Below are 15329 nucleotides of genomic sequence, written 5' to 3' on the forward strand. Positions count from 1 at the left end.
GCAAATGGTCCTCAAGAGACTAACACTTGATCCTTGATAATGATCCCTGAGGGAGCAAACGGTACCCTCTAAAGACTAACAGCTGATCCTTAGAAATGATCCCTGGGAGAGCAAATGTTACTACCTCAGGATTATCTGTTTATCTTCAGAAATGGTCCCTAAGAGAGGAAATGTTCCCGCCTCAGGATTAACTGTTGATCCATTTGAATGATTTTCCAGGGACTAATCATTAATCCATTGAGGCCAAATTTTCATCCACCTAGTGGATGGCATGGTTATCCTTGCCAGACCCAGGCATGCTAGCTGAGGTTGGCTGTGCTTCTCACCACTGCACAAATATGAAACTGGACAATTTAATTTCAGCTTGAGAACTTTTATTTCCCCGAAGCTTTTATTTCCCCGAAGTGGAGTTGGCCGCAGGCCACTGTCTACGTTGATCAGCCTGCACAGCAAGTCAAATGACCGCTGTGCTTTTTTATCAAAAACTATATTAAATGCCCAGTACAAGGCCATCTGGGTTGCAACTGCCGCCAGCAGGCTTGTCTCCTTGATACAAATCTTCTCAAGGCAAACAGAAAAATCTGACGTTGTCAGAATGCCTCCTCTGTGCACTACAGTTGGTATATAGTGCACAGCTGCAGGATCCTGTAAAAAAACAAATGCACACACAAGTTTTAGAAAAAAGTGTTTTGCAAATCATTCGAGAAATCCCAAGTTCAGACACCTCCAGCCTTGCATGTAAAGGAAGCATTTGCAAGCTTGTCCCTTTACAATGCTTAATACATATTAAAAGGTGGCTTACTAGAGCTAATTAGCTAAATAGGCCACCTAAGCAAAAATGTTGCATTTAAACCAAGTCAGCTGCTCTGCAGGTCATTTATAAGTCAATTGCTTGGATGCCTGAACAATGACTGGCTGCGATAGTGACGCCACTATACCTCAGTGTGAGATGGAATCCTTCAATGGTGATAGAGTTTACTGTAGCAGCACACCTGATTCGAGTTCGATAGCAACTGAGAATTTCTAAGCCTCTGGACTACATAGCCCCTGAAAATGTCCATGTAACAAGAATATGAAGGCTAGTATCCAAAGCTATGTTATTATATCAAATACTGTGTATTTGTTTTCTTCAGTCTCACACGGTATATTTGTTTAACTTGTTTAAGAAACAAAAGTAATGTCAAATGCATACTCAAGGAGAAAAAAGAACTGCATGCCCCCAGCATCCCAAAAAACATTGCTGCTCACACATGCGGTTTTAGAAACTTACAAATGGGCAGACGAAAGTCTCCACTCTTTCTTTCACCATGCTTGGCAACACGCATACTGCTGCCGTGACTGTTGTCTCTGAAAGAGTGGTGAATGAATTTTAAATACAGTGACATGAAACATGGAGACATAAAAAGAGCACCAAAATTAAATGAAAAATAAATTCTGATCTTTATTGCTTGTTACAATATGCTCCAGCCAACTTTTTACTGCATGCAGACTATATTAGTGCCTTCAAGAGGCATCAAGGAAAGTGCATTGTCATCCCAGAATGGCTGCACTGGAGATAACTAAAATAAAAGGTGCGCCACACTAACTACCCAAGCAATGCGCTGCTACATTTCACACTAGAAGGCATAACAAATTAAGCAATAGCCCTGTATATCAAACACATTCTTGAAGTGATAGCTGCCAATTTGGGGTTAACTAGACATAAACCAAGAACAATAGTTCAGGCAGAATGTAAAGTAGTAGCGGAGCTTGCTGTCAGGCAAGATGGTTCATAGTTTCAAGTAGTAGTAAAGTGCCAGCGCAAGACAAACAGGCATCACACATTGCCCACTTTATCTGCTTTATGCAATTTGTTTTTCAGGTGAGGAAATATAAAAAAACAACACACATGCAGAATGAACAGCTGTAAACAGTATGCATTCATGCATACAATTTCAAGATCCACAATTTGGCTTTTAAGAGCTGTACAGATACTTCGCTAGTGCATTTCCTTTTTTTTATGCATAAGCTTCCAACAAATTTCTGGTGCAAAATCTTTACCACATGCATCCGTGGCCATAATGCTGTAATAAATGTGCTTCTGTACATGTTAATGACCACAATCGTAGGTGCCTCGTTGGCCTACATGGGCCTTCCCACAGGTCAGCAGAATTTCATAAACAACCCTGCTGCAACATGGCACAAACTTTTTGGCCCTTTTTTTCTTCCATAGCACAAAATGTGCAACAAAATTTGGGCGAGCTTTTGAGCAGCAGCAAACACAACTTGTATACCATGTCTGTCGGCTATTTTCTTTTTCATGAGCAACCTTATGTGCATATGGTATGAGTTTAGCTGCATCGTTTTTTCCTCTTTGCATTGCTTCCACAATATGCACCATTTCTTTTTTAGAAAACTGCCTCAACATGAAGTGATAACCGCACAGGGGAACCCAGCTAACAACAACCGTTTCAACTAGCTTGTTAAAACTTAAATGCGTGATTACGTGACCTCAAAAGAGCAGATTCGAGACAAGCTGTCAATAGCTTGCTTGACTATATTAGAGTGTGCCGAAGCACAAGAAACCAGCTCCTGTGCTTGTAGTGAATATTCCCAGACCTGTAAAAACAAAATTCTCTTAAAATAATATTATGGCCCAAAACTACAACAAAATGACCGCTTACCCCCTCCAACCGAGGAAGCTTTTGTGCTGGCCAAGCAAAAGGACCCATATCCCAGAGGCCAGGCACCCCTGCACTGGCGCCCAAGGACGTCAAGTTCTGGTGATGTGTACACACCTCCCCGCTCGATAGGGGTAGAATCCTCTCTCGTGTGAATCCCGCTTAAAGTGCGCAGTTGATGAGGTGAGCGAGAGAGAGCTAGGGCCTGGTTCAGCCATATGTAAGAATTGTTTGCGAGGCTCCATAAAAAAAAGGGCGGGGGGATTCATTATGCGAGCTGATCACCCTAGTCCCCGTTCTCTTCGGGACTTTATTCTGCTGCAGAATGACACTTGCTCCTCAGTTCTCCAGCCTTCACTAAACAAAGACCCGTCTTTCCCTTTCCTGCTCAGCATAGCCACAGAAGGCAGTCCCTGCAGACCAAATTAGTGATGCTCGCCTAGTGTGGCCTTCACAGTGTGTGGAAGCTCATGCAATAAGGGCAGGTAGGAAGCACTATGAGTGTGCCAGAAACTGCTTACACCTCTCACTGCTAGGCTGCATATTGCAATGTAGTGGTCGACACAACAAACTTCAGCACAGGTTTTCTATGAGCAGTAAGCATTTAAATGACTTTGGTAGCATATCCTAGCTCGGACATTCAAACCATAGTGCAACATTCATAGTACTCTAGACTATATCACTCTTAATCACATATTCTTTCCAATGCACTTTGCAAGGAACAAAAGCGCGACTGGAAAGCTTACATTGCTCATTGCTACACATGCCTGGGCCTTACCGATGCACTCAAAATAGGGAAAGTATTTATCTGTGGCCGTCACAGAAATGGGTGATGCATGAACTGGGGCCAGATTCCACTTCGGTTCCGTTTCCGAACCGTTCCTTTTCGGAGTGACGTCAAAATGACGACAGCGAAGTACGGGAGGAGAAAGAAGGGGAAGCCAACGGCCAATCGGTGAGCGCGCGACCTCGCGGGAGCCCGGCCCACGACTGCCTGGCTTTTTCGGGGGCCGTACACTAAAAAATAGGTTGTTTTGAAAAGAAATCAAATATTACAAATAAATGGTAGTACATATTATTTAATAAGAAGTCGCAGCACGTGCAAGAGAGTGCAGTAAAAAACTATTTTGACGTTTCTTTTGGTACATGTTTCTCTTTTCTGTCGGTAGATGGTGTCGCATACGAGCGCGCGCGTTGCCGTCTGGGAAAACATGTGCTTTTTGGCGCGCGTTGAAGTTTCGTCTGCCTTTGGTCCCGTTTCTGACAAGAAGACTCGCAATGGCAGAAGCAGCTACTCGCCGGCCTCTTGGGCCCCATGTTTCGCCGCGACAGCGTACTCTGCTTGTAGAGTTCATGAATGAACCCCTGTGGCTCGTGAAAGGGTCGTATGCAATATATTGAGAAAGTAATGCGGAAACCTCGGCAGAATTTGTTTCTCATAAGTATCGTTAACATGCTACCCGACAATGTAAATGACGTTTCCTCACTCCGATTTTGAGTGCATTAAAATTTAAGCATACAAAAGCACGAAACCCACGCAGGCGGCTGAAATTCGCGAATATTGATTTTGTTTTAACGAGTGGACAGACTTGTAATACTTACCAACATCGTGTTAATTTAGGGCGTAGTAGCCCTTTCTGGTCATGAATGCCTGCGTTTCACCAGGGCTGAGGCCTTTGGGCTGACTGATGGCAACGAGGGTTCCATCGATGCAGCCAACAACACCAACAGGAATTCGGCCACGGTGCAAAAATTCTGCCACTGCCTGTTGTTTTTCCGCTGGTGTGGACGTAAAGGTTACCCACCCTTTTCGCTTGCTTACGTCGCGAGTTACAGCTAGCGCTACTGCGCTGATGCAGCGGCTCATTGAGGATTGCGACAGTTGGATGGTCACCTAACTGCCGACAGAAGTCTGAAAGCTCCCGGTTGCAAAAAAAACCGAAGCGGGCAGAGAACTTTCGCTTCTGTCGGCAGTCCGCTCGGCCCCTTTGCCCCGATTTCGCCCTCAAGATCGATCAGCACACAGCCTACGCACCAGCGCCTTACTCATCCTGAAATGGCGGCGGAAATCTTACTCCGGCAGATCGAAGGCATCTTCCCTGTTTCTGGGTCTTCTCTGCCCAGTGCGGCCGCAAAGAGCCGCGAAAAGATACGGGGTAATGGGCGCCGCCATGTTTGTTTACAAGCGTGCAGCAGCGGTTCCCGCGAAACGGACCTACTCGCCGCGGTTCTTGTGCCGGCCGGCGAAACGGTTCCTTTCGGTGCCGTGGCCACGCCCCGTGACGTAGACGAAAAACGCGGAGCCGCCTCCGGAAGTTTTTCGTCACGCTGGACGTGACGACGGACGGCCAATGAGAGGAGGCGAAAGGAACTGGTTCCCGGACGGAACCGCAGTGGGATCTGGCCCCTGGGTTCCACTGTGGCCAAAAAACTGTGGGAATATTCCACTTTCATGTAATATCCTCAGTCTGTCAGTCTACAAGAGTGGAGCCCCTACACAAGTGGATACGATAAGCTATATATATGCCGACAATATACAGTATAATATGTGTACCATATACTGCAGCTTCCGAAGTGCCATCGATGCGGGCATCGAAGTCTTCTAGGAAGCCTTCCAGGTGGCGCTTCTTTCGAGCTGCATGCACAATTTTTTCTTTCGTGCGATGAACTGCCTCTTCAAGCCGTTCCAAGACTGGCACGCTTGTGATCAGCTCAAACTCCAGCTGGGCCTACAAATGGAGAATACGAGCATAAAATAACAGTAATGAAGAACTGTAGCACATCGGTTGCTTTAGGACAGAATAAAACATGGAAGCACAGGTATAACACCAAGTTTGCCATGTTACGAAGTTCACGAAAAGAAATTTGCAGGCTGCTTACATAGCTCCCAAGCAAAGAAAGAATTCAGCAGAGACCACTTATGTGCATGAGTGCGAAAGCATTACCATACAATCGTAAAGCAAAGCATACATATTCAGCCATTCTCTGCTTTAGTCTCACAGATCGTATTGAGTTCTCACGCCACTCATGGCTGCACACTGCAGCAGATAAAGGGACACTGAGGAGAAATTGAACTTGGCTTGTATCGATAGAATACCAGCTCCTGATTATAAAAACGCCGCTCTTACTGAAAACAAAGCACTTGTAAGGTAGAAAATAGCAACAACCAAAATACAGGTATCGCCGCCACAGGTCAATCTCGCAAGCGCAAGCGTGGTGACGTGATAAGACAAGAGACGCCACCTTGGAGGAATTTTCGTTCGTGCATGGAGCCGCGAATCTCTGAGGCTGACAAAGGCAGGTTGCGCGGTTCAATATTGAAGTAAGTTTTGTTTTAAACTAGATAGTGAATTTTTATCACCCAAGGAAGGCAGACAAATGACAACATGAATGTTGGAAGCAAAGAAAACCGATGCTTGGTGGTGCCACAGGCGGCCAGGAGAGTTTCGATTTATGGCGCTTCGCGTCTATGAGCTTTGCGTGCCCCGTGGTTTTCTTTTTGATGCGCCTCGATTTACAAGCGCCGAACAGCAGAGGAACTCCAAGTGCCACTTCAAGTGCTAGTTAACCTTGGAAGGAGCCTGTGAACGCTTGTCAGATGATCGCCACGGTCGATGAAAAAATATGATGGCACGATGGTCGGTGATCGTACAAGGCAGCACTTGTGTCTTCGCACACACACCCAACGAAACGTTCCTAGCTGTGCCAGTCAACATCGAACTACTTAATGGAAATCGTTTGTTAGGGACGGGAGACAAGGTACAGGGCAGTTCAGAAAAATTGCTGATGGCCTAGCTTTGTTAGGCCAGGATATACGTAGCGAAAGTGCGGATATTTCTGCATTGTAAGAGTGCATTCACTGGATGCGCCTTTATTGATGGTAGTACCTTGAGCCGTTGTGGTAGCGTCTCCGCCTCAAACGCCAAATGCCCTGGTTCGATTCCGAACTTCGGCACAGGATTTCTTTTTATTCAGTGCGTGGGTGGGGGGTTCAGTGGCTCCCATAGATGCCGCCACCGAATACATTGGTTAGCAGCTAAGCGCAGGCTCTGTTAAGGCGCGTTTATGGTCCGGCGTAACGCGCGCGCGTGCTGCAAGGCGACGTCACGTCGACCAAAGCGAGACCCTCTATACTCCAACTGCGCTTGACCGCCGACGCGTTCGGCGGCTTCGGCGCACTCTGACCGCACTGGCGGGGAGACTTGGAGCATGTTTCTATTTCGCGCCGAGTGCACCAGCCGCCGCCGGCCCGACCAAACTAGACTTGTTCCACTCCGCGGCAAGGTGCGCGTTGTGACGTAATTCAATAGCTTCGGCAGTTGGGCGGAGCTGTTCTTTTCGAGCTCTAAGCTAATTTAATCCATTCACAGTACACATATGAAGGTACATGCAAGTGGGCGAGAGAGACCGATCCAGTGGACCCGTTGGATCTAGCGGAAGCCGTCGAAGTGTCGTGCGCTGGCTTTAGTTTCAAGCCGCCAACTTTAAATGCAATAGCCCTTGAGCACCCATCCATTTTTTTGTGGAAAAAAATAAATAAATAACCTGGCCCTTGCAACCGCGGGAGACCTCGACGCCACCTGCTGCACCGTGCAATCGCGCCATTCAAGGAATTGCAATCCGTTGGCCCCAAAGCCCTGGCCAGCCTCCGATGGGCGCAAGGCGCCGACCTTGTCCTGGCCCCTCGAGACTCCCCGCACTGGGGTTACGATATTTATTATTTAGTTTGCAACGGTTGCTCACTGAAGAAGGGGGAAACGACCCTCTGGCGCCTTACCTAACCGTGCTCGCTCAAAAGCATCGCACACTCTGTAGGGGCTGAGGTCGCTGAAATGCAGGCCAGAGTTTTTGCGAGAGCTACGTCGTTGGGTTCGGGAACGGGATTCATCGCAACGCCGACAAGACGCCGGTGCAAACGTAAACGAATTGACGGTAGCGACTCCCGATAGATGCCTTCAACGTGCGGCGGCAGTAGCTTTCATTTCGGCGGCTGCTAGACCGCACTGCTAGCAGCTAGAAATCACGGAGTCTCCGTTTATGTCACGTTTCACGTCTCTACGTCCTGTGACGTCATAAGAGTTCTCCTTGACGTAATAAGAGTTCTCGAGTTTGAATCAGAGCGGCGGGAAAAACTTTTTCAACTTCGAATCGAAATTTCTTTGAAATAAATGCATATTTCGCTCCCGGACAAGCGGAAACAAAGCCATGAAATGCCGAACTATCAGATTTTGCTAAAAAAAAAATTTATAGGGCTCGTCTCAGTGTCCCTTTAAGAGGCACCAGTGCCCCCGGCAGGCAGGTGGCACCTCTCATTGGCCATAGAGCTCCATTACAAATGCATCATACAAATATTGTCACTTTGCTTCATTTTCCGTGGGGACTTTAACGAGAGAAGCTACTAAAAGAAATCTTTTTAACTAATCTACCTAGAACAATGAAACTCCACTTATACTGTTTTTTCTACCTTTTTCAGAACAATAATTAGTTTCCTTGTAGAAGGATTACTTTTAGCTCAGTGTTACTAACAAGATTAAAACAAAGGTCCTTTTGTGCACGATTTCACATTGAAAATTTTCACTGGGTACAAAGAGCAACAGCTAATTTTGCGGCTTAATAATTGTAGAATGCCAGAAACTAGCTCAAATTTGGTCATGAAAGTTTTTCTAGTATGGGAAAAATAAATTGTGATGATGTTACCCTTTTGTTTTTCAGAATCATTACTTAGATTAGTGTAGTTTGAAGCCTCCCTAAACTTGTAGCAGAGATTGAAATTCTGAATAGATATTTGCAAGTTACACATACACATTCTACAGAACACATCTGCGACGTTTCACAGTGATATGGAATGGAGACTTACAGAAGATCCTGGGTGCAAATTTTCGAAGTCCGCCCAGAATTTTTGGTACTTGCACTTTTCGTATCGCACTGAAACTTGGCAAATGCGTCCTTTACAATGTGTAGCTTCAGATGTCGCCTAAGAATTGCTGTATCTCCAATGCAAGTGTATAGAAACGATACAACAGTAATGAGTTCCAAAAAACATAACAATAACATCACAATTTTTTTTCACACCAGGAATTTCCATGACCACATCAGGGCTATTTCCCTGCATTCTATAGTTAGTAAGCTATAAAATAAGCTACCGCTGCTAGTTCCCAGCGAACATTTTCTATGAGAAAGCATGCGCACAAAAGGGCCTTTTTAGAGCAAAAGCTCTACTACTCCAGGTACAACTCAGAAATTCCCCTGGCTCCAACTTTCCTAGTAGTGTTATATAGGCCCTCCGAGCTTTTATAACACTACCCGCAGAGTGGCACAGTGGCTGAGACTTAAGGCACGCAACCGGCAGATGGCTTTGCCGAGCACTGCCACCAGTAAGGAGAGAGCCCAAGTTGGCTGGTTACGGAGAGATTCAACAGGGAATAGTTGCCGTGGCAAAGAACCTTTGGCCTTTGGTGGCGTCACCACCATGTGTGACGTCATGGTGATCATGTGATTTGAAGCTGCAAAAAAATGGTTGTGTCTGCCGCCTTCATCTACCATGGATGAGCGAGTTGGACCACCCGCGAATGCTTTTTCTAGTTATAACCAGGTTCAAGTAAGATTAAACCTACACAAATTGTTTTTTGAGGCCTGTTAGCAACACTGAGCAAAAGTGCGCACTACAAGAGAACTAATTAGTGTCCTGAAAAGAGCAGAAAAGCAGTATAAGCACACAAAATTTCACTGCTCTGGGTGGACTATTTAAAATTGTTTTTTTCCTTTGGCATCTCCGCTTAAATGTGGAATGATCTTTGGACTTTCATTGTGTGGATTTTCTCTGCAATGCAGGTACTATTCAGTGCATCGAAAGTATAACTATGGTCCCTGACGAATATCCTGACTGTTTTGCTTAGTTCGATATTTCCCTTCAGGGTCCACCATGTAACAGCTGTCACCAGCAAACACCGGTAGTACCAACTTGAAGCACATACAAGAACCGTGCAATAAATAAACGACTAAACAGCAGAAGTCGAGCAACAAAAACAAAAAGACCAGAATGTGGAATCAGGGCATGCTACACTGAACCAACCCTAGGTGTATTCTGAAATTGAAACAGTGCGAGCCATTCAATGAGGTCTCCACTGAGGCAAAGAGAAATAAATTTGAGCTGAATTTTCTGCACATATAGACCACTTCTGCCTAATTGCTTTAGCGGGTTTAACGTCCCAAGACGATTCAGGCCATAAGGGACGCCGTAGTGAAAGGCTCCAGACAATTTAGACCATCTGAGGTCCTTAAACATGCACTGACGTCACACAGCATATCCACACTGTTGTATTTCGCCTCCACTAAGATGGACTGCAAAGTGCAGGCACCGCAACTGAAATCAAAAAAGGAAAGGATTAAAAGAAAGAAAGACAAAAGAGGAAAAGAAAAAGAAAATTTCTTTTTCCTTGCTTCGCTAACTGATGGTCTAGTTACTGAACTTACAATTGAGCTCATGGCCAATGCTGGAAATTTCTGTATTGCCACTTCCACTGATGGATCCTCGGATCCAATCCACTTCCTTCGGGTAGGAAATGTACGGCGTATACAGTCTATTATGTAAGCCATGTCTGGCCGAGCTTTTTGTACCGCGGACTTCATTCCTTCGATGTGGCCAGCAATACTCTCCTCATCCTCCCCGTCTGGTGCAGTTGCCTGCAAGCAAAAGGAGCCTACTTCACACTGCACACCAGGCTGTCTTCAGCACAAGGACTACATGAAATCCAAATGCATACCACAGACGGCCTCGAAACACGCTGCAGGGCATTTCCGCCAACCGTGGCCACTTTCCCATCTTTCGTTGGTTTTTTTGACGGTGGAGAATCTGCCCCATCATTCTGCTGGATACGGATTTTTCTCCGCTCATATTTTGCCTTGAAACGGAGAGCTTCTCGCCAAGAGTCCTGTGTTTAAAACATCCCACACAATGCAAGCATTACTACTTGCACTGACAAAAGCAATCACAGTACAATTAAATACATGCTAACAGTGATGGTGTTGATCACAAGCTACCAGTAAACACCCATGGACATAACAATACCTCATGAGAAGCTATAGATATTGCTCCATATTTTATTGCAGCACATTTTTGATAGCATAAAAACACTAAAGGACCCACACTGATCTCTTGCCGACATTAGTTTTTTATGCTAGCGCGCACATTACCAAATTTGCAGCATAGAGTTCCTTTCCAGTAATTCAAGCTTTGTTTTCCAATTATCTTTTCACTGTGAAGCGAACTTTTTTGTTGTTTTAACGTCCTGAAACGACACATCAGCTACGATGGGCACCACAGTGGAGTTTCTGGATTAATTTTGATCACTTGGAGTTCTCTAATAACTAGGCCAACCAATGGCCCTTCGATTCAAATGCCAACCAGACAAGCTGGGCCAGGATTATCAAGCTCTCTCGTACAACCCTTTAATACACCGTCCTATTCGACAGTCTTCATGACTACCTCCAGAAGACGGCTGTAGCACCGAAAAAGACAACACATAGCAAGCAAGACGGGACAGGCACAACTTCCAACTATTTATTCACCGCGAATGGGAATGAATTTAAGGACAAATCAAGATGGGTAGCAAGAACCACACGTGCGCGCGAGGGTTTTACAAAAACCGGATAAAAGATAGGTTAGGCACACACATATCTCACGCCCGTGTATCTAAAAAAGCAGTTTCCTTCTTATAAATGGAGGTAGATGGGGCACTAACACAATCGCTACAGTTTCTTTTAATATAGAAGGCCGGCAACAGTTCACGGGCTGTCTGGTCCTTACTTGTTTAAAACCTTTGCTTCTTTCAGCCTTGCCACACACTTAATCTTCCTTTCTTCTCTGCAGGCTTTATAATGATGTGGCAGATGAGAACCAGTGCATTTTGTAAATCCCGATTATGTTCCACTAATTGGTCGTTATTACAGCGGCCGGTTTGTTCAATGTGCTTTCCGCATGTGAGAGGAATCTGATATACGACTCCCACGGCACATTTAACAAGCGGAGCTGCATGCCTCTTTTTACAATCAGTCTTGTTTACCTTGTTGGGATCAGTTTTAACGCACAAGCCAGCCAGTTTCTTTGGGGTAGAAAATACCACAGGAACCTTATATTTTGTTGCCACATGCTTCAAATTGTGTGCCAAATTTGCTGTCTTTTTCGGCGCTACAACCATCTTCTGGAAACATGCACCAACTAGCCCCCCAACAAGTATTACTCATGACTGCCCCGCTACTGCAGCAAGAGGGAAAGAGGACCTGCTCACTAGCGACGTACCACAGGAAATATCTGAACAATTTTTATCCCATTTTTTTTTTTGTGAGATAGTATTTTATGAAAGAGAATCAGCCAGCCATGCCAGCAGCATGCACTGTGGTGTGAATGACTCTATCAGTGGCGCCCAAAACAGAGTCATTGAAAATGGTACGGCTACCACTCATAGAGAAGACATTATTATTATACTCAGAACACCTAGGCCGCCCTGTTAATTTAAGAAAGTCTGCTGTCCCTACAAGATTAGTTTGAAGGGCTTCAGCTGCCTACTTACATGGCCGGTGCCAGATGCGTCAGCCAAGTTTGGGTACCTGGACACCAGAGCTTGCGCAGCCTCATTGTACAGCTTGCCAGGGTACCTAGCACAGTTAAGACAAACGTGTAAGGCAGTACACAGTGAGGATGTTCTTTTGTAGGCTCACATAGACATTTTAGTTTCAGATGCAGTCAGTGTCTTAGGTGCAAGACGTGGGAGGACACATAAGCTCTGCCTTTAAGTTTACGACGTGACAGCAGTTCCCCTTGCTCACATAAGCAAGGACATTGCTTGCTCTCTCACAATCAATATGTGAAAGACTAAACCACACACATTTACAGCCCTCTTTAACCAAGTCCTTTGAACATTCCTACATGACATACCAATAGCATGTCTGACTCGCAACCCAAGGGTCACGGATTCGATTCTCAACTAACCGCAATTTTCCTTTCGGGGCAACTCATCCACTTCATATGCAGAACTGAGGGTTGGGCGATTTGGCGGTGATCCATGAAATAAAAACCAGCACTTACAAACACAGACAAAGGACGAGACGAAACAAACTGAAAAGCCTTCAGTTCGTTTCGTCTCGTCCTCTGTCCGTGTTTGTAAGCGCTGGTTTTTATACGATGGATCACTTTATATGTCTGGATGTCCTAATGATGTTCCAGGCACATTGCAACCTTCCAATCACCAGTTTTCTAATTTCATTCACTTTTCAAGTCCGTCGCTCTATGTGTGACATAGCCACCTTAACAAATTCAAATTTCTTGCTCATGTCTACTAATGCCGACACATGATTTTCTGCGCCATGAGCTCCTTCATGCTTTCTCGTTAAAATGGCTTATGGCCACGCAAGTTTGTAGCCCAAGCAAGTTTGTAGCCCAAGTTATCTCCACATTGCCCTACATGGTCCAAAAGTCTTGCAAATAACTTACATGGTGTATAAGCAGAGGCCATGATAGAGCCATTGGACAACTCTGCTGCGTGCTTTGAAGTACTGTCCACTTTGGTGGCGCTCTATACTGAATTGGATATCGTTTGGTACAGCTGGCAGGCTGTATGTGAGGCTGTACGTGGCAGTGACACGGGATTGCTCCGCTTGCTGGGGCTCGTCGAGAACATCCGCAATCCTAAAGTGCCAGGTTAAAATAAGAAAAGAACAAGAGAAGAGCATACTACACAGTGAGCACAGACTGTGGCCAACATTTCCATACATTTCTACTATGATTGCCATTGATTGCAGTGGAAGACATAAATTGGACACTCCTCCTTGCTGCATGATGCTCCTCCAGCATTACTTGAAATATACAAAATAATAGTTAATACTGGTAAGAAAATGTACTCACCGAACCTGGCAATCCTCGGAGACTTTGATTTTTGCCCTGTCCCGAATTTCGAAGTCTTCAGGTATGTCAACAAAAACATTAAAATCTTCTTCGAACATCTGTGGAAACACGAGAATGATACTAAAATAGCTAAAATGAGTGTGTCACATTATTTTCCCGAGAATGTTGGCATGCTTGCTGCATCGCATTACGAGACCTCAATCAACGGGCTACGCACAGAATTCAGGACCTGTCAATTTAGAAGAGCAATGACCATAAAATACTGCAACACCAGCAGCACAGGAATGCCTGCATATCGCACTAAATAAGTGGAATTTTCAAGCAGGTATTTGGTCATAGAGATAATGCTGGGGCGAAACAGCATTGACTGCAGTTGAGTGAAGATTTCACTTTGCTCCGCACTACACCGCTCTAGCGCTCTAGACAGGCCTGTACCTCGCGACTGAAATGAAGCATTAATATGTGAAAAATGCTCTATACACCTGCCTTATTGTTAAGCGGCGCGCTCCGGTGTGCATTTTTAATATTCGCCGACCTTTGTTGTGACACGAGATCCTTACGGAAAGGGAGATTTTTAGAGCATGATGCATAGGGAAGCACATGCATGCCGAGATATTGCTTTAAACTTTACATTACACGCAAACTGTCAACGTACTACGTAATTCACTGTGGACAAAAGCGCGAGGCATAAGTAAGGTACACACATTTACACGCGTGGATGTAATAAGCACCTGCCTATAAGCACCAGTCCCCAAAAGAACCCGAGAACGGCAACTGACTTGTCACGGAGCTACCACGTAGATAAGTTTACACAATTACTCACCGTGAAGATGAGGGTGGCAGCCTCGATGCCGCGGAACAGCTCATGGTCTCTCACGCACTCAACCAGCCCGCGCCGTGTAAGCGTCCCATCAAAGGGCAAAACAAAATTCCTTTCCCGGAACATTACCAGGCACTTGCTCGTCATGGTGACGTACGTATATGTACTACTGCGAAATTGCGCAGCAATGAACGTTGCTGAGTGAGACGCGAAGTAGAGTGTCTCGAGCACGTGCAGCAGTATGCGCCCTTTTCAATTTGGCTGAGCACTGTGGTGACTTGGCTTGGCTTGGCCAGCTTAGTTTGCACAACGTGACACTCCAATTGCTAAGGCTATTGCAAAATAAAATTACACCAAAAATACTTAGTTGTACTAAATGCGACTTAGGTGCTCTGGCACCTACTGAATTTGATTATTATGATTATGTGATTATTATGATTATTATTATTATGTGTCACTGAAGTGGACAGCTGTGGTCTCAAAATACATATTTTAAGACTGTTCTTATTGTCAAGGTGTTCATTTTACAACGTAATAGTAGTGATCAGAAAACACAATGGTCACTCGTGAAAATCTGGCTACAATGCTGACACGTCACTGAAGAAAATTGCATCACAGCAGAGGAAATCAGGTTTTACACTTGGCAGAATGGAAATCAGAAAGGCACTTATGCAATTCCTCACAGTTGTGCTGTTACTTTAAGCCATTGCACCATTTTCCAGCCAGTAGGGAATGATTTGTCTCACACAAAAAATAAAGAAATGGCTTGCATACTTGTCTGTTGCCAGTAAACACCATCTTGGAAGTTTAGTGCAACTACACTGCGTGAAAGGCATTCTAATGGCATATGCAGATGAGTTTTTCTCCTGTGTAATTCAATATTATAGGATACATTTTTTTAAAAATTAGGTAGCTTTTTAACATGTTTGCCATTAATTAAGCAGAATTC

At 45.0% G+C, this 15329-nt stretch overlaps 2 protein-coding genes across 2 annotated transcripts in view; one reads left to right on the forward strand and one right to left on the reverse strand.

The window, feature by feature from the left end:
• The window catches only part of LOC144120093 (uncharacterized), a 164686-nt gene that overhangs the window by 120410 nt on the left and 28947 nt on the right, over positions 1 to 15329 (forward strand). The gene's annotated exons all lie outside the window — the stretch shown is intronic.
• On the reverse strand, positions 223 to 13769 carry LOC144118848 (uncharacterized). Its single transcript, XM_077651641.1, has 8 exons — positions 13561 to 13769; positions 13150 to 13344; positions 12230 to 12314; positions 10424 to 10591; positions 10134 to 10343; positions 5215 to 5389; positions 1271 to 1347; positions 223 to 645 (listed from the first exon to the last, which is right to left on the reverse strand). Exons 1-8 carry the CDS (start codon positions 13656 to 13658, stop codon positions 223 to 225), a joined length of 1431 nt encoding a protein of 476 aa, XP_077507767.1. The 5' UTR covers positions 13659 to 13769.

The sequence above is a fragment of the Amblyomma americanum genome, chromosome 2 (assembly GCF_052857255.1).
Source record: "Amblyomma americanum isolate KBUSLIRL-KWMA chromosome 2, ASM5285725v1, whole genome shotgun sequence".
Classification (NCBI taxonomy): domain Eukaryota; kingdom Metazoa; phylum Arthropoda; class Arachnida; order Ixodida; family Ixodidae; genus Amblyomma; species Amblyomma americanum.